Raw genomic sequence first — 23,955 nt, 5'->3', positions numbered from 1 at the left:
GTCGTTGGCATTTACATCGAGCAAGTATGTATTTAGGTACATCGATACCTCCCACGCTTGGCCGCTGGCTCTCGCGTCTAATCTACATAATGTCCTGTGTTCCGTGTCTGCGAGTACCTGTCAGTAACTTCGTACACCTGACAATTGCTGTATCACTCCACGCAATTAACAAATTTCACTTTCCCGATTGTTAAGAAACCTTAATCGAATCCAATTGCAATCATATTCCTCGTCTTTCTAGTTACGAAAAGTACTATACATTTTCTATTATTTAGCAAATTTTTTTTGTATATCGCGAACAAGGAAAGGGAATTCTTTCTCCGTGTAACGACCATTATAAATTTAGGTTATCGTCTGTCCATGTATACCACACGATCTACTGGACATTTACCAGAGTAAGTATCGACGAAATCCTTTTCTCGTTATTATTTCCGCGGGTCAGGAGGATAATGTACCGCGTGGCGAACTCGTTTGGCTTTCATCCACGCGTGCCACGATCGATCAAAGGTCAAGGATAACGTTATTCTCATTTTCCATCGATCCCACCGTTCGCACAATAAACATTACAGGAGCAAAAGTTTCGCGCGCTTTTATCATTCACGCGAAAGTTGGACCAGAAGAGGACGGGCGAGTCTTGTCGAGAACATTTTCGAAATCCAGGGCACGATCCGGCTGCAGGGTTCTCGTAAATCTGTGGAGCCTGGTCCCAGCAATTCTGCATAATTTTCAACTTTACCTTCGACCTCGTTAGACGTATGGAATATCAAGAAACGTCGATCCATTTGGCCCCCGTGTTGCGCTCAGTTTCTTGCGAAACATTTTACGTTCCCTGTACATAATTTATCATGGTCGCGGGAGAATTGCGTTTAAATGGAAGCAGCTCGAATCGATCGCGCGTTATTATTTCTCGGTTTTACGGGGTGTCGATTATCAACGAACACGGGGATCGAGCGATCGTAGATCGGAGGATGGCATGGACGAGGGGTTAGCAAGGTTACGCGTATCGAGTTTGCAAGATGTAAATGTCGAAAGAGGCCAGCAGCCGGGAAGTTTAACTTTACGGATCCATTTCTCTTCCTCCGCGGGAGGTCGAAATGTTAAGTTGGCTGAAGTTTCTCGGCCATTAATGAGAGCGGAAGAACATCGTCGTACGGCTAAGAGGATATTTATGACACGCTCTCCGCCGAGGTCGGATCTCATTTTTCACGAGATTCCCTCGTTAAAAGTCTGCGCTCGACTTAGATGCTTTTTAAACCGGCATATTTCAGTTTCGCTAATGATTGCTCGCCGTACGTATGTTCCGCGACAAATCCATAACTCGCCTGTTAATCGTTCGAAAAGTCTTCTCGTTTTTAAAAAGGAATTCAAACTCTTCCCACGTAAATGTATGGGCTTGATCCCATAGGGAACAAACTTAGCTAACGAACAACAATCTCCATAGAGTTTAGTTCGAAAAGTTGTATTCCCCCAAGGCGGAACCGTGTGTACTAATTTAAAGTTACCCCATGTGGATTCCAAGGACCGGAACGCCTTTAGTTTTTCAAATATTGATCGCCGGGTTGTTATACCGGGTCGAAGAAGACAATTCGATAGCAATAACGGATCTAACCAAACGAAACGAATTCTATACCAAACCGATAGTTTGGTGTGCGAGTATAGATACGTGAGAACTCGATTAGGAGCGACTACCTTCGGTCGATCGGAACTTCCCGTAAGATTTTACCGGTATGCTCTCGAAGGCACTCGATATCTGGCCCCATTCGGGTGAATTGTTAAGCCGACTGGCTCCTGACCTAATTAATCGTAGATCCTTCAATCTATCGCGGACTTTCGGGCGTTACGCGACGGTTCGACGATCCCTAAACAGGATTATGTTACGATATTATTGCCGGACGATCTCGTCGGGAGATCAACGATCGATCAAAGCTGCTCGAAGCTCGGGAAGCCTTGTCGTCATAAATAATATAATCCAAGTATACCGCACGAATGGAATATATCGGTGAAATTCTGGCCGACAAAAAAACCACGAGAAAATGGTTCAATCTAGAGAATGTTTCTCGATTGTCACGCGAATCGAAATATATATGAATTATACGCGACCGTACGATACAAATAAATTTTCGCTATTCTCTCCTCGTTGTCTGCCATCCGCAGTGTTCCGACGTATTTGGAAATTAAATTTTGAATTTCGAACAAACAACGAACAATCTGCACGGGTATAATTATCGTTTCGCGTGGCGTATAATAAACGTAACGATTAAGAGACGATTATAGTTATCGAAATCCAGTTTCGTCTTGTTTTACACGCGTTACAGGATGCAGGGATTTTCTCGAAACGAGCAGAGAGTCCGTGTACGGATTGGAAATAAATTCAGATAGACGGAGCCCACCCCCTCGTGGCTGAAAACAAGCATCGAAGCCGTTCTATTTTATGGAAAAGAAATCTCATTGTCGCGCCTTCGCTGTCGCAAAACAAACCGTTTCTGGCACGAATGCAAATTTCCTGTTTTCAACGTTGTTGCATGAAATACAAATTAGCCTGTGCGTTCGTTCGTACCACTGCCAAGCACAAAAGTACAATAACGACGATTAAAACCATCCCCGCCCGTCTCGGTGAATACAGCGGGTCGGAAAATTATTCGTTCATTTTGCATTAATTACTGTTTTAATGAAATTAGTATTCAGTGGGATAACTGTTTCGTACCTTCCGCGAGTCATTTTCACTATGCTACGAAACGATCCAAAACTGGTACAATTTTCAAGATTTAATTTTATACTTATTTACTCGCGCCTACGTAAACGTACTTGGTTGTAACGTTAATTTTACTTGGAACAATGTACTTAAAAAGACGAGACAGACTCGTCGTTGTAAGGGATTATCGGTAAATACATATCTATAGAAAATGGGCGAAAAAGAAAGGAAGATTTGGAATCGTAGATGGAAGAAACTGACCTTCGTAACGAGCGAGTCCGATTATTGGCAATTCCGTGGAGCGGAACGGGATCGAACAACTCGTTAGCGCAAGGAGTCCTCGCAATATTGCCTGAGAATGATACAGATCGATCCGGGTCGAATCGGTCTTGCAATCTACCGGGTTTGCAGCCGCATTCGCGCACAGTCGAAACCGTCCACTTTGTGCTCAAACTTTCCGGGAAGCTTTAAACTCGAAAACACGACGACTTCGATCGATCACAAAGCTAATCGACGACTTGACAATTAGTCACTCGAAAAGATAACCTTCGGTGATTCGAGTTCGGCGACTAGCAGTCTGTCTTACACGGAATTGAAACGTTCTACGAGAACTTTCAACAATGTTCCATTAATTTTTCGCGAAATGACATCGAACGGGAGAGGGTCGGTTCGTCCATTAAGGCGTCGGAATGAATTAATCGAGTCATAGCGAATTAAAAGTCGCCGAGTCGCGGCAACGGCGAAAAGTTTGAACGGGAGTTGGTGAAGTCCGCGGACTTTTCGCCCGGCGACATTATTAATTCGCCTCGGGACCGAGTTCGAGATCTGAAACTGCTGTTTCCAGCTGCGGCATGCCTCGTCTTCTTGTTTCTTTCGCGCGGCGACAACCGTCGGGGATGTTTGCGATTCGCGAAATTCTGCAAACTGATTCGCCGTCGCGAGCAAGAAAATTAAACGCGCGTTCGAAGAAACATAGAAACATAGATCGCGAGTGTTATTTATTCTTAAATTCTGGTACTTCCAAAAGGCGACGAGACTCGACTGGTAATCGTTAAAGACACTTTGGTGTCGAACCTTGGTCGCGTTCTGTAAAACGTTGCGGCTTTTAGCGCCACCGAGAGACTCGACCGCATTCGGTTAAGGGGAATAAATGATTCGCGAAATCAAGGGATGCGCAACTATTCGGGACGAAGGATCGAGCAGCGAACAAGTATAAATTACCCAAAGCTTTCCCGACTAGTTGCGAGCCATAGTGCACGGACCAGACCGCGAACCTAAAAGCTTTGGGAATTCTCGGTTCTTCTCCGACCAATGATTAGTAGTCGACACAACGCGTGCAAATTCCTGAAAACAGCACTGCTCGTCCACTTATCGGTACGATCGCGTGTCACGAATGAGAATCTTCGGCCTTTCGACCTTTCTCCACCTAAATTACGTTCTCGAAACGTCCACCGGGGTACCTTTTCACCAGAATCGTGTCCAAGGGCTGAGAATGTTTACGATCTAAATTAAACTTGGCCGTAACTGTCTGTTTGCAAAGCAGATTAACTTTAAATATGAACCCCTACAACGTCGGGGTTGTCGAGAACACCTACTGCAAAATGTATGATAACTCGTTTACGCTTTCACGGTAAAAGCACGAACGACATATTTTTTTGGGAATTAAATTTAAAAACTTTTTTTTGGTCCCGGGCAAAATTTCGGTACACAGACGGCACAAAAGTGCCTGCGAGTAATGGCGAATATTTGAATAAATACGCCGCGTCCATGAAGAAACGTGCATACATGGGAGCAGACAATGTTTGCGCGCAAAAGCATTCTAGAGACGAGTTCATTACGAGCGTAATTGGTAGGTACTGCCGGAGAAGTGCAAAAACTTGTCTTGGAATAGACACGGAAAGAAACTAATTGCTTGTTTTTTCCACCGCGAAAGACACCCTCGACTAATTTATTAGATTGTAATTTGAATTCCTGGCTCGTTTGATTATAGTTGGGAGTAAGAGTTCTTATTTGTTGAATAAACGGTTACGGGGAACGTCTGGGAGAACTAACGCGAGGAATGGCGTGGATTTAGCTAGCACGCCGTCTCGACAGCGATTTTAATAAAATCGATCTACGCAAGAGCGAAGAAACGAGAATGATCGTGGCATTCCTTCGAAGCTGGTGGTTTTCCTTATATTTTCTGCCGTCGATTCCTCCTTCGGCCGGATATTGCGAGTCCACGGTTGGATAGCCATCGAGGTTGAAAAGGTTCGACGTACACACCGACACTGACAGCTTTTCGAAGCAGCCACAGCTTGCTATCGCGCCATAAAAACCCACGACGATCGAAAACCTCTGGGAATTATTCTTTATCGCGGCATTAAATTTGCTGAAAATCCGATTCGAATCGCCACCCTCCTCCCCTCGAAAAACGAAAGACGTATCGAGGTTGATACTAAGATCGACGCGTCGAGATTCTATCGCAGATAAACCGTTTTACCGTTTCTTGATGAATTCTCTCATCGCTATAAACGAACGTTCTATCAATTAATTTCGCCGGCGTTTATTGAAATTAAACTGTTGCAGCGACGGTGGTACGTACGGGTTGGAAACAAACAAGCATCGAGAGAGCCAATTGCATCGAGCGCGGATTGTTTTTTCAGGTGGAAACGTTACATCAACGGAGAGCCTTTTTACGGTGAATAGCAAATGCTTGGACGAATCAAATTACTCGATAGTGTAAAATATTTCTTCGCTCGAGCGTTCGGAATGATTACGCGTTAATTGGCGCCGCTGTGCTCCGTGAAATTCGATTTCTCGTGGAATTCTCGCGTCTCCCAGAATGTTCATTTCCACGTTCCAGTTTTTCACGATTCCGCGGCTCCGTGGGATGCGAATTCCTTTCCATTTTTGCTTTTCGATTTGCCGGCCGCGCGGTATTTCTACTTCTATTTCGTAATATTCGATTCAAAACGGTACGCGCGAGTCAAAATTGCGGGATCAATTGTTTCTGAATTCTCATCTTTCAAATCCACGGTAGTTTTAAAGCGTTGAAGTAATCCGAACAGTCCCAGGAAGATTATTGTACGACTTCTTTTCGCCCGCGAGCAAACGAGTAAATTGTAAGCTGTAATTCCAAATCGTTCCTTTCACGAGTGAAAAATTGCCAGGAATTTTTTGAGACTTTCAACGTAGCACAGTTTTAAAAGTCCTCTACATCTGCACGAGGTGTTTCGCGATCTCCAATGCAAATTCGTAGATTATAGTAAAAACGTTTCCGTCGAAACCGGTCCGCATTGATCAGGTCACGAAATCGCGCTTACACGGGGAAACGACCAGCGCGTTTCAATTTTTTTCCCCGTTTCTACCAACGAAAAATCGTTGGATAAAATACAATTCCAAGAAATAATTCCATAACCGTAAATATTGACGTTTCGATGAAAGTTTGGAAACCTCGACGCTCGTATAGGGTAACTCGAACAAAACGAAGCGACGTTTCGCATTTTCATTGTTGTCGGCGCGTGTTGAATTTAAGGAGGGACATTATACCGATATTATTTTTGCCCGAGATTGTGAAAATTTGACCGATCGTATAGAGCCATTCGCGATCCGTTTAAATTGTTCCGTAACAAAAGGGTGGATCGATCGCAAGACAGGCGTTGGGTATTCGTCGCGATTGAAAAAATTAATTAGTTCCTCGCTCGTCGGATTTTTTGTCGGTGTTAATCATCGCGAAAGGTATCCTCGATGAATGGATGGATGCAGAGTGAAAGGTGGAACAGAATTCAGCGTGGCTGCATTGTCCGAACGACTCTACCGACCTGATAAAGGACCGTCGTGGCCCAGATTTTGAAGAAATCGTAATTGCTAGCTGGCTTTTCACGGATATTCTTTCACGAAAAATACTACCCGTTTTTCTTTTTTTCTTTCTCCCACGGTACATTTTCCTTTCAATCTTTGCACCGCGGCCCCCGGCGAATGCCGTTTCGCTAAAGAGTTTGCTTATCGTCCCGGAAGCGGTGTTAACGAGACAGCGAAATTAATACCCCTTTGAAACGCGACAATAACGTTGCGCGCTCCGTGCTTATACGTATCGCGGCAGCCCTTCCATTCTTCCCTTCTTTTGCCCGCCATGCCGTGTCAATGGGACGAATTTCCAACGAATCCTCCAGAGTTTTCGCAAACAAACCCGAAAGACGCCGAAACGCTAAACGGAAAACGGAGAAACTCCGTCATTTTTCCAACAAAGCTGCTTGTACAATTTATTCGATCGTCGATAAAGTTACCGCTGACAAACGAATATTTAAACGATCATTCGATAAAGCCATCGTGCACTATGTATCCAACGATCAAACGTTTCATAAATTCTTCTATCTTTGAAATATTAATAACCGAACGTACTATCCATCGTTTTGATCGAATTTTCCAATTTCTTCGAAAAGGTCACATTCGTCCAACAGTTTGCGTTTTCAATTTGATTTGATTTTATATGCCAATTTTAGAATCGAGACCCGGTAACTACGTAATTGGAACATATTAAAAAGAGCGAAAGAGAGATGGTCGATGGGCGATTGGGATAGTTTACGGCTGTAAAGTTTGAGAAATTGTCGGAACCCTTGGACCTCGAGGGTGCGATTTAGATTTAAGGATGCGATATTCCAACGACGGAGATGAGTTTTCAACGCAAATGGATCTACTGTTATCAGCGAGAGCCTTTTCAAAGAATGCCTTCGCGCGATTTACAACGAAACATTCTGTACCTTGGTTTTACCATCGATCATACAGCGCGATGACGTTACCAATTTGTTCGGTTATCCAGTCCTCAAGATACGTTTTAACAAGAATTCACGAAAACAATTACCGCGAGGAATGCATTCCACGCTTAGTTTATTGTTTACTGGAATGAAATAGCAGACTGCGAGCGGTAGTTTTAATTCCCCGACGAACGTTATAAGCCGGATGGAAATAAAGTTAACGGGCGTAGGATGAAAAGAGTCCCGCGGATGCAGGGAAATGCACTTTATCGAAAAACGACTTACGCGAACTTAAATCGTTATCGCAGCGTGGCTTCCATTGTAAGCGACATTTTCTGCCACGCGTTTCGCAATTTTCACGGTTCGCAAGAGTCGAAGTAAGTTCTCCGGCGACCGTTGTTTTGTTCGTTCGAGCTGGTCGGATTAGAGTAAAAAACACAATTCGATTTTGCGGGTAAGCGGCGAGTCGAGTAATTGAAGTTTCGAGATGATTCAGCAAGTTTTACGCTTATCAGTCGTCGATGAACTGACACAGGCTGCGCTCGTACCGGAAACTTCCAACAGTATCGATACAAATAAAGCGATTCGGGTCTCTGTGTGACTTTAGAACGGGCAAACTTTGGAGATCGTGCGATTCGACCTCGAATCCTGTACAATTTTGTCCACGTTCGCGACAACTTTCCCGGGTCTTCTCGAATTCGTGTGAAAAACATAGGTTCACCATGCAAATTCTTCCGTATTGAGTAACAAAATTACGTAGGTAAAAGTATTTTCGAAATCTTAGGCTTTATCGGGTTTCATCGTACGCGCAACATCGAATAAGAATGAAGAAACCGAAAGTGGAAAACGGGCGGAGTGTTTACCGAGGATCCTCCGGAGAGAGCTTGTACTCGATAAGTATCGCGATTGTCTGGGTTTTCTGGGCGGAAGTTTTTGAAAAGCTCTCAAGAAGAGGCGATTCATAAATCCTCTGGGTATCGATCGATCGATCTTCGTCCGGCTCTTTTTCACCGATGACATTTCGAGGCTCGAGAGACGGTTAAAAAGCTTGTCGTCCGGATGAATAGTTGGGGCGGAAGAAGAAATGAAATTTAGTGGAGGAGCGTTGCTCGGTCGGCACTCGAGACGTTGATCGATAGATCGATCGTTCGTTCGAACTCGACGACTTTTTCCCTTATCAGCGTCGAGAGCTTAATCACCCTGGGCGTCTTTAAGAGCGGAGAGGCTTTATGCACTCTTCGAATTAACGTAGCGTTCGTTTTTTTTTCATTCGCACCGTCTCAAAGAGAGATCTCCGCGAAACTATCCAAGGAAAAGGCACTGGAGAATCTCCAAGTAATTATTTCAAGCAAACGAGCCGAAAGTAGCGTCCCGTTTCGTCCCGCGATCGATCGATTTCTAACGTACGATCGCTCGAGAATTTCCTTCGTCAGTTTTCTTTCTAGTTTCGCGCCCCCGGTGAGGGAAAAGAATTCGCCGGGCAAAGGACAAACAAAAAGAAGCAAGGAGATAATCCTTCCGTTCGCCACTGGTTTTCCCAGCGGGCGCACTACCACTGAAACTTTGCTCCAATGAATTATTCAACGGTCGAACGAGAAATCGCCGATGGACTTTTAGGGAGGTCGGCCCTCGGAGCGGGAAGAAAATTTAAGGGTTTTCCGCGATCGTAACCGTTACCACCCACCCGATATTATTTTACAACGACGATCGAGCAACGTCAGTTTTCTGTAAAGGTTTTGTTTCGCGGTCTGTGTCATTCTCGGCTCTCCACGTCCGACGCAGACACTCTCGAAACATACTTTTTGCGAAAATTTCATTCTATCGTAAACATTCCTCGTACCTAATTTGTTTTTTTTACACGGAACAATTATTAAAATAACACACGCGAGGCTATACATATACAATGTAACATTCGTTACAAGCCCGCGTCCGACCATCGACGATCCATTTTCCCTTGCTCTCTATTTTTTCTTTCGTCGCTCTACGCGCGTACAGTTTCCACTCGATCAAATAGTATATATCGCGTTACTTTCACGTTTCGTATTTTTGTTGCGACTATAATTCCGTGGTCGGGTGACGAAACCTGACCGGCAAAGGGGGCAAAACTCGATTTGTAAATAATTGAACCGGGGCGTGTAAAAGTTTAAAGTCACTAAATCGCGAGCAGAATTTATCTTAGAAAGGGGGCATCGCGTAGGATTCACTGATCACAGGCGACGAGCACCCAGTTTGTCTAGCGAATAGTAAATTTCCCCACGAACTCCGGGTCCTCCCTGTATTTTTCTTTTTCGAGTGTTATTTCGAGTGCACGGTCTGTTTGCGAAATCCGGCTACGTACACGAGTCGCTAGGAATATCGACAAGCCTGATGTCAATTTGAATTCCACGCGGATATGACTTTCGTATCGAAGGAATTTTAATAAAGAGCGTACGGATCGCTGCTTATCGATGGTTCCATGCTGCGAATCGTGCACAGACATAATCTGATTTTCCCCCCCCCCGGTTATTTAAATGTCGATTCGTGCGATTATGCCCCGTAAAATATAATCTAATTGTATTTATTTTCTAATCGAGAACAACAATGTTTAATAATTTTGGATTGGTTCGTGGAGGCGGACGCGAAATAATGTTCCCGATGTATGGAAAAGTGAACGCAAGGTTCGCACGAACGGCCCCGCCGCATGTAATTCGTCGAGTGTGAATAATTCATAAATCAAACAAGATGGTCGAGGTTGGTCAAGGTGAAACTGTTCCGGCTGCATATGTATATATGCGGTTCGCCTCGTTTTCTTGTTTGTTTCTCAAAAAAACCGCGCGATCGTGGCACACAGCCAACCCCGTACCGGACCCGTTCGCATACATTTATATCGAGCACATTTTGATTCGAACAAACTCTGCCATTCTTTTTGACAGGGTGAATTTTATACGAGCGTAAATAACTTTCTACGTTTCTCGTTTTTCGTGGGACAAAAAAAATTCACTATCCCCGTACCCATCTGTACGGGGCAGACGCGAATAAATGCCCGCGCGATTTCTCAACGAACGTCAGAATTCTCTCGTTGTGTTCCAGCTTGTTTTCGGATCTACGGAGCCTGGCAGGCACGACCCTTATGAATCTCTTGGCAGCCCTTTTCATGGTTCAACTGCTCTTCATCGTCGGAGTGGGTGGCGTTCAGGTAAGTTTCGACGGCTTTCTCGTATCGCGAGACGAGTGGAGAACACGTTGGATCGTCAAACTTTCCAACACGCTAGGAATTACGTCTAATTTCGTGCTCTCGCCAGGAACGTCGTCGCTTCTTTGTCCATTGCGTGATATACACTCGCGTAAACTACCATCTAACGTTTCTCTGCGCGTTATTTCAAAGTTTAATCGAGGAGAGAAATCAAAATAAATTTGCTAAAAAGTGATCTCATAGAGAAGAATCGTGCAACGAGCGAAACTCTACCAGGCTGCGTATTAATTCCGTGCCGTTTCGCGTTTTCCCTCGTCGTTCTTTTAATCACGCGAAGTAAACGATCGGTACGACGAAAGAGAATTTTCAAAGCCATTCTCCCTTGTCCGTTTCAAGCCCGCCACGCTTGGTTTCCGGTTGCTCAAAGTGTATCGTTGCTCGCGTATCTCCGAAAATACAGAGAATGCACCTTCGGTGGTCGCGAGCTTGGTTTTACTACTGATGCCAGAGGATTCTCCTGGGCTTACTCGGCCTCTCTACCGTTCACCGTTGGAACATTATATCCGCGTTTCATCCCCTGATGCCGTATCTGATCCGTAAAAGGCGTCTGCTTCAACCGTTTCGTCGTCTACTTGCATTATCAGGCTATTCTTTAAACGCGACGATTAATTAGTCCTTCGCGGATGGTCGTTTCGGTGCACGAGCGCCAAGGAAACTTGGAAAATAACAGCACGTCTGTAGATACACCCTTCGTGGACCAGCAACTTCGAAAGTTTGGCCAAAAACTACAATAGAATCGTGTTGTTTCGGACGTTTATTGGAGCGGTTCTGGCTCTGTTTTGCTTCGCTCGAAATTAGTCTTTCGCGCAAGCAAACTCCTCTTGTAATCACTTTTATTCTTGAGGGTCGCCGTTTCCACTGTAATTAAGTGCAGCGTTGCAACAATACGTCTGTTAGCACGTAGTCTTAATTCCGCCAACGGCGGGATCGTTCCTTGCTTTTACCGTTAAAATTCCAACGATCCCGCTCGCTGTTTCAGCCAGACTTTTATTACGACTATTAAACGGTTATATCAAACAGACGTTGCATTATTAAAAATGTACTGTCCTCCTTTTTGACTAGATTACGAGCTGTTGCGTACGTTATAACGACCGAGAGTTAATATCCTCCGCAACGGAGCTTTAATTGCAATCCTCGTTCGACTTGTTCAAAAGTTGTGGTTTCGTTTCGTGAAAAGGGGTTTCGAAATTTCGGTTCTTTGCAACGGTTCGTCATAAAAAATGGGGAAATCGTGTAGGGTTTGGAAAAACCGCGATGAAAATCGATTACGTGCGTTTAATTGCAGGCACATTTTACGGGAAAATTTGTTAGCCGGCGGTAGTTGTAAATAAAATAACCTGCGCGGGCTCGTTCTCTGAATCGGAAAGAGAGAAAACGGAGAACATTAATTATTCCTCTGAAAATGAATTACGAGGTCAACTCGTATGAATCCTAAACGGGAATAACTGTAATTAAAGGGAATTAACTGCATTCGATTCCAACAAAATAATTATTAAACGGCAAGCACTCGCTTCCCCGAAAATTATTAAAACCCATTACAGATATTAACGCGAACATTCCACAAGTTCTCCACGCTATCGATCCACGTAATATTAAGTATACTTTTGACGATGGTGGAGTAACCATCCGTCTTTGTTAAATCCTGCTAATTCGTTTTCTCTCGACGTTGACGAATAATCTTTAATATATCTGTAAGTTCAAGGACTTTTCTGTTACCCGACAAGCTAAAGCTGCGCTTTAAGAATCTAATTAACTGTTGAGAGCAGGGGGATCCCGAATTGGTAAACACCGTTTTATTAAAAAAATGGTATTACATCGGCATCGATTCAATTTACTTTGGTCGGCGTCCACGGTCCAACAAACTATGGAAAAGCACTTTAAACGTAGAGAAGCAAGAAAGAAACATTGTAAAATATTATTCCCCGCGAACAAAGTTTGAGAAACCGAAGGCACGGTAACGGGAATATAAATCCATAAAGTTGTCTAAATAGACCTGAAAACTTGGGTCGGAAAACATGCATTATTCACGAGACGAGCCATCGTGAAACATACATTGTTTTGTCGACAATATTTGCTTAGTAAAGGCGTCATCTTTTCTCGGATAAAAAGTTCTGGAAACAATTATTACCTGTCGGGTATTATCGGAACTATAACTTCTCCGAATGTCGACGGAAAAAAGAAAAAATGATTAGAATTGTAAAGCTTTTACATCACGTTCTATCTTAAGGACGCTATAACACTGATTTCGTGTCCAAACAAGTAGCAATCTCATGAGTAAACGATCCAAATGGCTCCTAATGCATTTCTCGACAAAGTGCAATTTCCATCGAACCCTTTCGAACAAAGATACTTTGCCATCCAACCAATTACAATTTCCCAAGTAACATTTTTTGTCTTTGAGATCGTGTTCCCGTACGATAACGCGACTTACTACTTGGCTGCAAGTAGAAATATCGAGTAATGGTCAGACACGCGCCAGCCAAATCCTATTCTATACTCTGTACATTCGTGTATTTCAATAGAAAGACACGGATACATGTGCATTCGTGGAATTTTTATCGAGATATTTCCTATTAACCGCAAACGATCGGTTTTAATGCTTTCGATTGACTTTTTTTTCAGTCCACCCTCGAGGCGAGTTTGCCTTGCAAATGAGAGAATATAAACCGCGAAAGGGTTAATTTCGAGTGCGGAGCCTGTAATATAAAAATAATAAAAGATATCAACGACTTTTGGCTGGAAAATATTCGTCGAGCAGGAAATTGAAAGGTCTTGTTTGCATTTGAATACTGTAATGGCTAAGAACGTTCGTTGTATCGGGGAAAACTCGTGGTGCACTTATTCTCCTACGCAGACGATGGATTTGATATTCGTAAAAGCAAAAAGGACGTTGTACAGAGGAACGTATCGCGGACACGAAACTAAAGGAAACAGAGAGCGTCCCTCTCGATACTCGTTAAAATCGAACCAGAGCTTTCGGTGATAATTGGTTTTTTTTTTTCTTTTTTAAGACCGGATCGATCCGGTTCGATCGCGTATCGATAATGTTTTTTTTTACGGTGCGTGCGTTTTATTCACCCCCTCCGAATAGATCCACGTGCTGTTCGTTTTTTAACGATTCCATTTGGTTTTTATTGCTCCCGACCGGATACCGAATCCTTAAATTTACACTCTCTAGATCCGGGAAAACCGATCTCTCGGCTAATTAAAGTTCGCGCGGTTCTTTTGCCTCCTACAACGATTCGAAACTGCGACGCTGCTAAAGCCGACGATCGATTAAAAGTTACATTCCGACGAAAAATTAATGGAAATAACGGAAGATTTTCTTCTCGCGAGAACGTTTGAACATCGTAAAGTATGAAAGATGCAAGCCAGAGATCCTCGCCGAGGCTCGACAGTTTAAACTTCACGAACGACGAAAGTTTCCGGGAAGATTTCAACAATCGAGACTCGGTTTCTTCGGCGTAGTTTGTCGCCCGTAGCAGCACGCAGCTCGAGTTACCAGCATTCCCTCTCAGGTCTATAGTTGCAAAACGTTATTCGATGCCCACCGAATGGACTAATCCACTTGGACGTTCCAATCACGATCCACGGTATTAACAGGAGTCGAAACGAACCGCGTGTTATTTGTCGAAACCGTGAACGTGTGCCGTGACCAAACTTCTCAAACGAACAAAGCCTCGATTCCTGCCCCCGTCTGATCGTGACCCGATCCAGATTCGTCCAATAATTACCACGTGCGAGCAATGATCGGTCGTTCGTTGAAACAAGTTCGCGAAACAAAAAGATACCCAAGTTCGAAGCCATTTTCGAGAAAAAATGCACGTTTCTAATCCCCGAGGACGCCATTACGTGCGAAAGGAGTGCTAAACTAGCTCTGACGCGGACCTACGCAAATATTTACCGAGGTAGAACGGTCTCGAAACAACAAAAATCGGTAATTTTAAGGAAAAAGCGTACAGAAGCCAAGGAATATTTATTGAACGTAAAAGGAAAACGCAATCAAAGCCGGACGTAATCAAGCGTTACGGAAAACCCGATAAACGTCCTGCTGGTCAGGAAAACAGACCAGAGAAAACTCTTTCTCTCTCTCTCTCCCTTTTGTCGCGTCTCTTCTTTATACTTGACTGTGAAATTAATAGGCCACGGTTATTTCGATCTCAATATTTTCGTATTTCAAATGACAGTCGTTGGACGAGCGCGAATCAAAACTCTACGAATGTCTTATTTAACAAACACGAGTGAAACGATTGTCGTGGAGTCTAAATTACTAATTTCATGGACGATCAGGTTTCCGCGATCAAAGAAACGTTAAAAATGAAAGAACCTTGCCGCTGGAAAGGCGTCGATTTGAAATTCAATGCAATTAAGGGGACCGAGAGAAGGAGATCGATTATACCAAACGATTGTAAATAATTGCCTTTGTCTCCGTCGATCGAACAATCGCGCTTTCCATGCAAATTATTGTATTTTAAAACAATTATCCATCGTTTCAATGTATCCATCTTGGAATATTTCCATGTATTCAGCTTGAAATCGTGGCAATAAACGCATCGTCGAGGATAGCTGATAAGTTTAATCAAAACGATACAAATAATAATAATTCGAGCGCCGTGGCTTTTCCAGGTTTTTTCATTTTTTTTCTTCCAAGTTTGGATGTATCGCCTCGAGCCATAATCGATGCACGCCCCGAAGCTGCCGCGCATTTATACAAAGTTTCTATACTCTTTCGAAGCAAACTCGAACTTTCACGACCAAGGAAATTCCCTCCCGTTATTCGTCAATTTTTTCCTATAAAATCGTCGCGTACAATTTACTTTCTCGCGTGCGTAAACTTCGCGATATCGTTTAAACGTCGATCGTTGGAAGCTACGCGACAGAGAAAGAGTTTCGCTCGAAGAAGATATTTTCAACGAAATAAATTCAACTTTTTCCACTAAATATGCGTGGGAATCGCGGACGATCGCAAGGTTAATAGAAAAAACGTTTAGCCCGGAGAATGTACGAGGCAAAACGGAAATTGGATCGCGGAAAGTTTTGATACCTTTCACGGCCAAGATACGATTCTTTTCCCGTTCGAATTTCCTTCTTGCTGCTCGTATATTTTCGCATAATCTTCTACAGTGGGGGAGGGAAATGAAACGGGCCGGGTTCCGATGGTCTCTCGATGTAAAGATATCTCTACCCTGTTATCGGAACCGCATCAAATTCGCGGTATCGATTCGGATTCGATCCAGTTCCTTAATACTCGCAGTCGATGTCAGCAACGAGGATAATCCTGGACTTAGTCCCGCGTCACGTACCAAAAGGTTCCAGCTTCTCCAGCTTTTCTCGCTATTCCCCTACTCCCCCATTCGTCTCTTCAAAAGGATCTACTCTTTCGAAAGTCTATCCCGCGTTCTCGGTTACGTCTTCAGCCTATATTCGACGCGAAACTTTCAAGAAACCGTCCTCCCCGATCCAAAGAAATCCCTCGAACATTCTCTTTGCTTCGAGAACCACTCCCCCAATTTATATTTAATTATTTACTCGTTGGAAAAAATAAAATACTAGGAGTTTTAGCAACGTTCGTGCAGTTGCGTTGAAAAATCACTCGACGTGCACGTATGTAATTACGTGCGAGTTGTTTGATTAATCGATGCACGACCCTGCATTATTAATTCGTCTCTGCACTATCCAACGATTGATAATGAACGTTCCTCGATGTTCCAACGAACGCGTTTACAATACATATTTCGAAATAAACGTACCTACCGACGGATAATGAGCAATAATGAGCGTTCGTAATCGACAACCGAACGAAGAATGAACGCCACGGCGATGAAATTCATTGCCAGCCCGTAACAGGGAAATCAAAATTTACAGTTCTCGCGCACGGGTAATGTTCGAACCGCATGCAATTCGAATTAATTCTCCAGGAATTATTGGGAAACGTCGAACGAACCGGGGATCATTTTTCCACCGTGATATTCCATATATTTAGCGATTATTGCTTTCTTTCGATAAAAGAAAAGGTTCGAAACCGTAAGGGTAACCGGTTATTGGCACAAGGGGGGCAAGAAAATTGTTGGTCCCGTATAATATGGCGAGCAGGTTTCCTCGAACACGGTACCGAGCACGACGACAGCTTTACCGGAATATTAATGGCCCTGGCTGGTCCGAGCATAGAACACCTACGCTTTAGGAAACGTTGATTCGATACTGAGCGAACATCCCTCGAATATTGACACTCGATATCCTACCGAGTGTGAGCATTTCACGATAAAGCGGTAGGCTACGCGCACCTAATATCGTGTCGACGTACAATATTGCATTCACCTTGTGTACTCTATCGATACATGCGTTCGAGCTTCCCTTCGTCAACCTATTTCTTCTGCTCGAAAACAAGTTTGCTCCAAGATTCGCAAACTACTTTCCCCATCTTTCGCTACTCGTACAACTTGGGGAAAATCTCGCGATTCGGGGTAGTAAATAAAACCGATAACTATGACAGTAAAACTGTCACTAAACGAAACTAAGGATCGAAACTCGGTCAATGATGATTAAAAACGACAGTGTGTTCGTTCGTAGAACGCCTGATCTGTATAGTACTTTATTACCTGGCTAACCTGCTCTTTAAATAAAGATGCTTGCCCAATCGCTGTATCGATACCTTTAATTTTGCACATTTTACAGCCTAACGTCTCTTAAGTCTCATTTTTTAGAGTGTAAAGCTTCTTGTTCGATTGCTCGCAGGACTCGGAGCTGTGCATTTCTCTGGGACTGAGCCTACAGTATCTTCGGATGACCGTGGTCTGTTGGCTAGCCGCGATGTGCCATCACCTTTACGCCACAGTCGCCTCGATACCGCGTCGCGACGACCCACCGACCTACCTCAAGTACAGCGTCTTCGCCTGGGGTGCACCGTTTCTAAACCTCGGGGTAGCCGTGTGTCTACAGATCCGCGAAGCGAACGATATTTGGAATATCGCGGACCTTACGCCTTTCAATTGCTGGTAACGTATCGTTGCTCCCCCTTTTAAAAACAAAGAATGTTTCTAACAAACTGCTGTCGAATGTTGCGACATGAAACAAGGAATTCGAACCACGATCGGAGATAAAAATTGAACAAAAAGTTTGCAGAGTTCTCACGATCGTCTTAAATCTTGAAACTCTGTAATCAATGTTTCGTTTCCATTAAAAAAGAGAGAGTAACGCGTTTCGAGTCACGATCGTTGCACTCGGGGGTTCGATCAGCCCGCGGATATATAACTTCTTAATAATTCTTTTCCTCCCTCCGAGGAAGAAGTTTCTTTGTAATACCTGTTTGAATTCAGTCGGTGGGCGAAAGCTAGGTCCCTCGAACAAGCCAACGGTATATAAAGTAAAAGTATAGTTACACGGAACAAACCAATATCGTAGCAAAAATGGGGATATTATCGAAAATATGGACGAGATTATCCTCCGGCTGGAAAGTCTTATATTTCCTTGGTAACTCCGACGAATACCGAGTCGAATCCATATCTCAGGATCTCTCTTTTTTACCTTTTGTCCCCTTTGCCTTAGTCTTGAAAAAAATCCTCGACGATCAACGTATTTCCATTTTACCCTTCCGCCCTTTTATCTTTCATCGTTTGTCTTTGACTAGGAACAACGACCCTTGATTATCACGAATACGTAGCATTCCTGGGAAATCTATCGCGAAATTAAGAATCTCGGATGGAGGATCCAAGATTTCTTCCGACAGAGAGAGTAAATAATTAATTATTGTCGTTTCTTGCAGGTTTTTGGGTACGAACGCAACAATTTACGCTTACGGTTTGCCGGTGGTCCTGCTGCTTCTCACAGCGGGCTACTATCTAATCAAAGCTGCGATCGTGTCCAGGTATCGCGATAACTATCCGCTAAATCTACCTTCTATTCCCCTACGAAATAGATCGTTCTCTTTCCAAGGAAAATGCCAACTATCGATCAAGATATAAAAAGATTCCGTCTACTAAAAATCATGGTTTTCTGCCGTTCTGCGTAGATACACCTGCAGCATGCAATTGGAGATCAAGCAACGCGAGAAAATGAAGAGGAGGAGAGCGCTGCAGCTGATATTGTTTTTGAAAATCAGCATGATAGTGGGCCTAGTGGCTGGCTGCGAAGTCGCGTCCAGAGTATGGAGGATTTCTTTTCTATGGGCGGTGTTCTGCACCGGGCATTCCCTGCAGGTGAGGAATCGTTTGAACGCGATTCTAATAAGTTTCGAAATTACTTGAAACCGTTTAGGATAACTTGTCCGCGACGAGAGTTTCCGCGGAGGGTCATCTCTCGCCGGGGCCAATTTATCAGAAACAATACTTTGAAACGTCGTCTGAGCAAGCAATGGCTGGAAATTGGGGCGAGCCCGAAGGCAGACTCTTGGCAAACGCGAAACATCTGTACGATAACGAAAGCGAATTATTCATACGAAACGAAGCGGATGCTTTTGCTCGAAAGAGCCGGTTCTCAGGGTGAGAACGCCAAGAACCCCCCCGAGGAGGACTCGTAAAGAGGGAACTGTAAAATTTTCATAACGAGCGTAATCTCGCGTCGGTGTAGCGACAAAATTTTTACGCTCGCGTTTTACGAGACAAAACGAGAAACGAAAAGGGACGCGCGAAAAACCTTCGTGGTAAACGAAAACCGACAAACTAATTCCCTCGAAAGCACTTTCGAATCGAAAAGCATTCTATTTAGCGAGGACAGAGTGTCTTTTTCGTGTTTTGATCGATCATTCTGTTTGTTTTTCACGCGTTGGAGCAGGGTCTGGCCGTAGCATTGTCCGTCGCGTGCAACTGCAGGGTTTTGAAAGTCTACGCAAGGAAATCCTACAGACAGCCAAAGCAGCAGGTGAGCCTTCGACACGAGCAAAAATTAATTCGAAGACATAGAAAGAAAAATGTCTTTGTTCGTTGAATAATCGTTGGTTTTACAGATAGCGCGATCGAGTAGCAGCATGCAGCTGCTCGCCCCCGCGCCCGATCCAGTGTAGATCGACAGAATTTCAGAGGAACTTTCACACCGGAAGGCCCGGAAAACGAAGGGTCGCCCATCCAAGGATTTCAACTATTTTTTCACCAACCACTATATTTTGCGATCTCTTCGACAAAAAGACATCGAGCTACGATCTGAGAGATACCTGAACACGCTCGAGGCTAAATTACTGCAATTCCCGTCGTTTCCCGTGCAATTCTCGATCGAAACTACTTACATCCCGGCGGATCGCAAACTATAGATCCCGGAAATGTTTGCGGTTGAAAACGAATATCTCGGACGTAGAAATCGAGGAACGACGATTTAATTTCAATTAGCTTTCCTCGTTGCGGTCAGGGGTTACGAAGGCTTTCCCGCGGAAAGTGAACCAGAAACTCGAGATAGTCGTGTCAACATATCATCGCTAATATCACGACCTTTGTATTTTTTATGCATCGAACGCCGCGACGCCTGAATCGTCGTTCGTTTGGATTCGCGTCAAGCCAAAGTGAAGAATCGATCGTACGAGAAATTTTCGACATATCCCGGCGTTTCCTGTCGCGCGCACAGTGGATCGTTTCCAATTACGCGATGCCTGTCGCCGGTGGTTCGTTCATTTTTATTGCTTTCCATTTCGCCCTTTGCTTCCCAGTGAAAGTTACGGTATAAAAATGTCCGTGTATCGTCCGACAGTCGAACCGTTCACCGGTGCCATCGAATGCTGAACTTCAAGCCGAGAACGAAACAATATTTTCTCCTAACGACACCCCTTCCTCGCTCGTTACCAGCATAGATAGACAAGGGAGGAAGGAGGACGCTCGAAACCCAACTAAATTTCCATTTTTATACTCTATTCTTGCATAAGCATTCGTTCATTCTACGAATATTAGCAACTTATTCCGAAAATTTGATTTCAAGTTATCTTTCTCGTAGAGTACATATTTTGTATCGTCGATGTGTTGTAAACGTATTGGAGACAGCGTTAAAGCGTACAGGAAGAACTTGCACGGTCCAATTATTTCGTAATTTGTTTCCAAGGTGCCACGAAATCGACTATTATTTTAATCGAAACAATAATTAATCGTACGCGAGGGCAAGCGAAGCTTTGATTACCGATCGCCGAACAGAGGGACGATAATTACGGTCGTTCGACGGGCAAAAGGCGATAGCCGTTATTAGGAAAACCGCGAAGATAATCGAGAGACAGAAACGGGAGCGATGAATATCGATCTAGCGTGAAAGGAATCCCGTAGAACGACGCGCGTTGTATTCGCACGCGTTCCCCGCGGTTTTGCGGCCGGCATTCCCCTGCGATGCAATTAACACTCGGTAATTACCTATGCGATCGTACTAGTACACGTAACCACAGCCACTCTGTAAATGTAAGCGCATTGTAATTACGACGAAATAAATATTTTGAAGCCCTTCCTACAGAAGTCACTTCGAGCTCCGTTTCTATCCCATAGGCGATATCAACCGAGCAGGATTCGTTCGTTAGAGCCAGTAATTGATAGTAGTTCCGACCGCTGCTTCCGGAAACGCTAAATCGAATTTCTAAACTCGATCGCGAAATCAACGGGCGTAGCGTGACTCTAATTGCAACGACGATTAATTTGCACGAAAACTGGAAATTCTGAGAGGCAGGAAAGAACAATTTTGCAATATTTCGAGTTGCAAAACACCCTCCGGACACGAATGGATCTGAGTGTATTATTGCATGTTTTAATTCAACCACGAAAACCGAATCGAAACGATTTGAAATATTTTAATTTTGTCGAAAAATTTTACACCTACTCGAATCTATTTCTCGAAACTGGATGGGATTTTTGGAAGTATGTGTATTCACGAAAAATGATTGTAATCGACCCTCGGAACCGAAAATAATTTGAAACTTTTACGTAATGCAAGATCGAAGGAAAACTCAATACGTTTGTGCAAGCGACGAAGCACATTTACATTCTGAATCATTTTCCACATGTTTGTACCAACTATGACAATCAAAACTAATCTAGCGGAGATGCTCTATATTTATGATAACCTATGCAAAGCGGATCGCAGCCTAATTTGCTAATACTAATTAGTTTTTAATTAATAATTGCATTACCCAGCTAAGAGTGATACGATTATTAATTAAACCCTAAATAATATTACCCAGGTCTCACCACGAGGAGGTTGCTGCGAATGGAGACCCGCCCTAACCGATTCCCAACCACCCTCCATTACTAAATTTGTTGTGATTTGATGTGACCAACGATCATAGATCGTTTCGTCGAAGAGAAAACAAACGGAAGTGCAATCAACGAAGGAAGCAACCAATAAAACGTGCAACCAACGAAGGAACAGAGTTTTCAAAAGAATTTGTCACCAACCAGACACAAAAGTCAATCGAATATATATAAAACAAGATCCACATTCAAACAGAAATTAGCCTACCTAACGCAATAGCTAATGCAGACAACCAAACACACTGTGAAGTGGTCAAACTCATTTACATCTTACCAACTTAATTAGTTAACAAAATAGATGAGAATATGGTCACCCTCGTTGTTCCTACCTTAAACATACTATCAGAGCCTGACCAAACATAAATCAAAATTCATTTAGAAAATAAACTGAAAAATAAAATGAAAAATTAACAATCTGAAATAAAATACATGAAAATATATATATTCTTCATTCTTCTTTCTTCTATTTATCCCACGATGATTTCCTGAAACACAAACTAGAGAATATGAAACAAAATTCGTTTTTGGTTTACAAGGAACACATCTGATATTTTTATATACCATTTTTTGGCCCTCTTGAATATGTTCTTCATTCTTCTTTCTTCTATTTATCCCACGATGATTTCCTGAAACACAAACTAGAGAGTATGAAACAAAATTCGTTAAATTTCGTTTACGAGGAACACATTTGATATTTTTGGTCCTCTTGAATATATCATTACTGCAACAGAAATTTGTATAATGGATTAGTAAAGTAACAAACAAAACATGTGGTCAGTTCCTATTCGTGACTCTACTCTGAAAGAAATCGCGAAAAATTCTCATTGTACGCAACTCTAAATGGAACCAGAAAACTAATATGCAAAATTATCTAGGCAAACAACGCGTGTATCGTTCGTGTTACGCAACGCTAATAGCAAATCGCGATCAATTCCTATTAGCGACTCTACTCTGAAAGAAATCGCGAAAAATCTCATTGTTCGCAACTCTAAATGGAACTAGAAAACTAATTTGCACAAACAACGCGTGTATCGTTCGTGTTACGCAACGCTAATAGCAAATCGTGATCTTGTTCACGATTCTACTCTGAAAGAAATCGCGAAAATTCTCAATGTTCGCAACTCTAAATGGAACTAGAAAACTAATTTGCAGAATTATCTGCACAAACAACGCGTGTATCATTCGTGTACGCAACGCTAATAGCAAATCGTGGTCAGTTGTTGTTCACGACCCTACTCTGAAAGAAATCGCGAAAAATTCTCAATGTTCGCAACTCTAAATGGAACTAGAAAACTAATTTGCAGAGTTATCTGCACAAACAACGCGTGTATCGTTCGTGTTACGCAACACTAATAGCAAATCGCGATCAATTCCTATTAGCGACTCTACTCTGAAAGAAATCGCGAAAAATCTCATTGTACGCAACTCTAAATGGAACTAGAAAACTAATTTGCAGAATTATCTGCACAAACAACGCGTGTATCATTCGTGTACGCAACGCTAATAGCAAATCGCGATCAATTCCTATTCGTGACTCTACTCTGAAAGAAATCGCGAAAAATTCTGATTGTACGCAACTCTAAATCTAATCACCGCGAAGTTAAAACAATCGCAAGGCGATCGTTGGTGATTCGCAACGTAAATGCGAACCTCGATATGCAGTGGATCTGTAAAACTAGAAATACTACAACTACAGGCAAGTGCAGTGACAAAAGTAGTAACAAAGTATGACTCTCCATCCTCATTCTTTGATGAGGAGGAAGAGCCAATCGTTGCTGCCCACTCTTGCGACAATTTGTCAGGGCCTCTTCAGCTCATAGAGCCTTTTCTTTCTTCGGCGGTCCTGCCGTTGTCTGAAACTTACATAAGACCTGGCTCGAGATTTCGTGCAATACGTAGTCCTCCAACAATGCACGAATTGTTGGAGGAGCGTACGTGGTGAATCTCGAGGGGACGAGCGTTTCGAATGGGGCCTAGCCACGACCGCGACCGCGATCAGCGCAGAGATATCAAGAATCGAAAGCGACGCCAAAACACACACGGTAAGAACCGTATGGAATGGCTAAACTTTTCGACTCTCGAGATCGTTCC

The 23,955-nt window shown here is 43.3% G+C and overlaps 1 protein-coding gene across 2 annotated transcripts in view; it reads left to right on the top strand.

Moving 5' to 3' along the window:
- LOC122395567 (cadherin EGF LAG seven-pass G-type receptor 1-like) overlaps window positions 1–21,103 on the top strand; it is a 35,753-nt gene extending 14,650 nt beyond the window's left edge. The window contains exons 4-9 of one of the 2 annotated variants that reach the window (XM_043393241.1): window positions 10,498–10,603; window positions 17,396–17,655; window positions 18,423–18,524; window positions 18,669–18,855; window positions 19,430–19,516; window positions 19,602–21,103. In XM_043393241.1, coding sequence (XP_043249176.1) covers window positions 10,498–10,603; window positions 17,396–17,655; window positions 18,423–18,524; window positions 18,669–18,855; window positions 19,430–19,516; window positions 19,602–19,658 — 799 coding nt within the window. In that variant the 3' untranslated portion in view covers window positions 19,659–21,103. Of the gene's footprint in view, window positions 1–10,497; window positions 10,604–17,395; window positions 17,656–18,422; window positions 18,525–18,668; window positions 18,856–19,429 lie in introns of both variants that reach the window. The other variant, XM_043393240.1, reaches the window with a different exon arrangement.
- The last annotated feature ends 2,852 nt before the right edge of the window (window positions 21,104–23,955 follow it).

The sequence above is a fragment of the Colletes gigas genome, unplaced genomic scaffold, assembly GCF_013123115.1.
Source record: "Colletes gigas isolate AHSC1104 unplaced genomic scaffold, ASM1312311v1 Colletes_gigas_Sc00006, whole genome shotgun sequence".
In the NCBI taxonomy this organism is placed as follows: domain Eukaryota; kingdom Metazoa; phylum Arthropoda; class Insecta; order Hymenoptera; family Colletidae; genus Colletes; species Colletes gigas.
Note: the sequence above shows the minus strand (reverse complement) of the source record. Positions and strands in the feature narration are given on the sequence as shown.